The 3,996-nt window shown below is 50.4% G+C and overlaps 1 protein-coding gene across 2 annotated transcripts; it reads left to right on the top strand.

The window, feature by feature from the left end:
- Positions 1 to 326: 326 nt before the first annotated feature.
- LOC102516424 (spindlin-2) lies at positions 327 to 2,031 on the top strand. Of its 2 annotated transcripts, none has more exons than XM_014567301.2 (2): positions 327 to 460; positions 1,083 to 2,031. In XM_014567301.2, the coding sequence occupies exon 2, from the start codon at positions 1,085 to 1,087 to the stop codon at positions 1,859 to 1,861; it is 777 nt and encodes a 258-aa protein (XP_014422787.1). In that variant the 5' UTR covers positions 327 to 460; positions 1,083 to 1,084; the 3' UTR covers positions 1,862 to 2,031. The 2 variants fall into 2 exon arrangements, with proteins under 2 accessions (XP_014422787.1, XP_032331106.1); XM_032475215.1 differs by having other exon boundaries at positions 331 to 455.
- Positions 2,032 to 3,996: the final 1,965 nt, after the last annotated feature.

Raw genomic sequence — 3,996 nt, forward strand, 5'->3', positions numbered from 1 at the left:
GACAACTTACAGGTTCCAGAGATTAGAATTTTGGAAAGTGGAGGAGCAGCCCACCAGTGCCTCCAGGGCAAGGGAGGACGGCAAAACACTGTTCTCAGGAAGGGGAAGCCTCTTCACTGACAGAGAAGTAAGAGCCTAGTCCTATGCTGAAAGAGGGAGGAGACTGCTAAATCAGTAGCAGCTGGTGGGAGCCCCATGTGGCAGACAGGCCACCGCCACTAACTAGAAGGCAGAGGGCCTGCCAGCCCAGCAATAAGGACACCACCGCCATCCTCCTTGCTTACCCCGCCCCCTACAAAACGCGCTCTTCGCCTAGAAATCCTCCCCGCCCAGCTCCCGCAAGCACCCTGCTCACCGCCTGCCAATCCTCTTTGGACACAGGCTCACCGCCAAGGAAGCAGCGAGGCGTCCGATTTGGGCACTTGAGGCCCGGGATCCGGGGCGGTGGACGCCAGGCAAGGCAAGGCCATTGGTGGGCGCCAGGATAGAGAAGGGGGATGGGACGAACTCCTGCAGGAGATAAGAGGGGAGGCAGGAGCCCGGTGAGGCTGGGGTGGGGGAAATGGCGATGGGCAATAGGAAAAGGGGATGGCGTTAGGAGCCAGGCAAGACATTGAAGGTGAGCACCGTGCTGCGAGGGGGCTGGGGGCAAAGGGCCAAGAAAGCGATTAAGGGATAGGGGGAGTGTGGGTAGCAGACTGGGGTGTTGAGAGAAGCAGGACAGTGAGTGCATGCAAGGCAAGGCAGTGGAGGGATAGGCGCTTTGCAGGGGACTGAGAGTGGGCGCCAGTAGCGGGTGGTGGAGGCTGAGGTCTCTGAACAAGGAGATAACCCGCCCCCTCCTCCTGCAGCGTTCCTAACCCCAGCCAGCACCGCTGCCTCTGTCTCCCTTCCCCGCAGCCTAAAGGAATCTAGGAGGGAGAGCACTTTCAGGCACACAGCTAGGATTTCCAGCATTGCTGCCAGGCTCATGGGGAAATTCTAGGCGCCAGCGCAGGGTACCTGGAGACATCGCTGTCGGGAGAACTTCACATTATGGCATATTGAATGTTCCTCTCTTATCTTCACTCCTCTCCCTGCAGACATGAAGACCCCCAACGCACAGGAGGCTGAAGGGCAGCAAACCAGGGCAGTTGCAGGACGGGCCGCTGGGTCTGCAAACATGACAAAGAAAAAAGCCTCCCAGAAGAAGCAGAGAGGCAGACCTTCGTCCCAGCCCCGCAGGAACATCGTGGGCTGCAGAATTTCACACGGATGGAAGGAAGGCGATGAGCCCATCACCCAGTGGAAAGGAACCGTTTTGGATCAGGTGCCTATAAATCCTTCTCTTTATCTGGTGAAATATGATGGAATTGACTGTGTCTATGGACTGGAACTTCACAGAGATGAAAGAGTTTTGTCTCTTAAAATTCTTTCCGACAGGGTGGCATCATCTCAAGTCAGTGATGCAAACCTTGCAAATACCATAATTGGTAAAGCTGTGGAACATATGTTTGAGGATGAGCATGGTTCCAAGGATGAATGGAGAGGAATGGTCTTAGCCCAAGCACCTATTATGAAAGCCTGGTTTTATATTACCTATGAGAAAGATCCTGTCTTGTACATGTACCAGCTCCTAGATGACTATAAAGAAGGAGACCTCCGAATCATGCCAGAGTCCAATGAGTCTCCTCCAGCGGAGAGGGAGCCTGGAGGAGTTGTAGATGGCCTGATAGGTAAACATGTGGAATATACCAAAGAAGATGGCTCCAAACGGATCGGCATGGTCATTCACCAAGTGGAAGCCAAACCCTCTGTGTATTTCATCAAGTTTGATGATGATTTCCATATCTATGTCTATGATTTAGTGAAAAAGTCCTAATTGTTAGGGTAAACTTTGCCACATTTGTGAAAACGAATGTGTACTCTGTAGACATGCAAAATAATGTGACTTTTCAGTGTATTGAAAGCTTAAGGGTCCCTGTTAATCCAAGATCTTTGCCAGCATAACTGTTGTTTTGTTCTGAAAAATACAAATGTATGTGGACATGACATGCTGTGTGTAAGGAATTTGTCATGTTGAAAAGATTGGGTGTGTTTGGTGAATGGGGCATGAAAGGAACAGCTGTAAATTTAGGCTGTGAATAAAGTTCAGCTAGAGTCCTAATCAGTCATCTAAAAATGGAATAGGACTTAGTTGGTCAGGCCTAGGGAGGAGGGGAGGAGAAGGAACTAGAGATGGGCTGTGGGGGAAGGGAGAACAGGAGGTGAGTGCTTAGAAGGAGGTGGGGAGGGGCCAGAAATGGAGAGGCTCCCTAGGGAGTGGGATGACCTAAGAGGGGAAGGCACTCAACTGGGAGGAGGTGAAGAATAACAGAGGGAGAGTGAGATCTTGGGGCTTAAGGAAAATGGACAGAATAAACTGAGTAGAGAGGGACACAAAGAAGCCAAGAAGAGATCTAGAGCTAGGGAAAGAAAGATGAAGTTGACAGGGATCTGGGGAGAAGCTAAAGAATACTAAAAGGGAGTGTCTATACATGAGTGTGGGGCCAGAACTGAAGGGACACCAAGGAAGGAAGAATTCTAAGAAAGACTGACAGAGAGTGAGAATACAGGAAAAGAAGTGTGAGGCGTGGGGCGCAAGAGATGGGAAGACCCAGGAAAAAGTACGACTTCTGGCAGTATCCAAATTACCCTCCCTGGCCCTGTACACAAATGATGTGGCAGGAGGCAAAGAAATCAGATGGACCGGTTGTTCTATAGAAGGGCATTTTGACAGGAATGTCTCAGGAGTTAAGCAGGAGCCAAGTTTATACCTAAAAGGCTTTTCTTATTTCAGAGAGTTCATGCCACAGCTGCTGAGCAGAACCCCAACCCTCAGCCTGAACACACTAACGTGGTGCTCCACAAGCAGGGGGCTGTGGGCAGCTTCTTCACATTTTCCAGAGCATCCAAGTGCAGTAAATCTTGGACCTGAAGGTCTTGATTCATTTCCTCTACACTGAATAAATGATTCTTGTGGGAAACGGGTCAGTGGGGTGCTGAGCTCTTAAGAGATGTGCCACCTTGCATTTGGAAAGTATTTTATCCAGAAAAATAGAATCTTGCTGAACCCGGTTAATAGCAGTCCCCTCACTGTTCTGCTTCCTCTTGCACTATACCTGGCCTCCCTGCAGAGGAGGGGCATCAGAGGACTGACCCCAAAGTTTCTCTCTAGAGCATGGGGAATACTTGACTGTCCATGCTTCTCTCAGCAGCTGCCTGAAACTACAGGTGGCCCCACCCAGTGCTTTGCCAAATGGAAGTCTGCTGCCCCCAGAAGCCCTGTTCTGGTGATACCCTGACAAAGCCAGTGGCTACTGACCCTTCAGAGGTACCTCCTGACCAGTCTTGCCCACCTCAAGCACAGGGGGAGCTGTGATGGAAGTTTGTCTAGGTCTCCTTCCAGCTGAGATAGATGGCATGGGCAACTGGGCTGGGAGTTGTGACTTTGTATGGCTATTTCTTCAGCTATATAGTGCCACATAGAGGAGTGGTGGTTGGTGAGAAGAATATGCAATAACCCGCAATAAATTCCCTCAGAGATATGGTATCTCAACACATAGGTCTTTGTCCTTCTCTTCCTCTCCTCCTTGCCTTTCTCCAGTCCAGCTGTTGAAGTCCCCTTCAAAACCCTCTCTCTGGTTTGTTTTCCACTCCACACTTTGCTAAAATATACCCCTGCCCTCAAAGAAACAGCTCTGGTGACTCCTCACTGCCCAGGCATCCCTAACCCCATGCATAGCAGGGGGAGGGCGAGACAGGGAGCTTCCAGGAATTGAAAGAAGGTGGTAACTCCAGGTCATTCTCTCCACCCAACATGACCTGCAGCTGTTTGCCTCAAGAACTCCACAAGGCAAGCCCACCTCACCATAATGGGGATAAGTTTTCTTTCATACATCACATAATTCAGTCTAGCAAACAACTGCAGGCCACTGGTGGGCCAGTTTCAGCCAGCTGTCATATTTTGTTTGATCT

The sequence above is a fragment of the Camelus ferus genome, chromosome X, assembly GCF_009834535.1.
Source record: "Camelus ferus isolate YT-003-E chromosome X, BCGSAC_Cfer_1.0, whole genome shotgun sequence".
In the NCBI taxonomy this organism is placed as follows: Eukaryota; Metazoa; Chordata; class Mammalia; order Artiodactyla; family Camelidae; genus Camelus; species Camelus ferus.

Bases quoted from the DNA above. Each gene is read 5' to 3' on its own strand.
- LOC102516424 (XM_014567301.2), top strand. From the start codon at position 1,085: ATGAAGACCCCCAACGCACAGGAGGCTGAAGGGCAGCAAACCAGGGCA.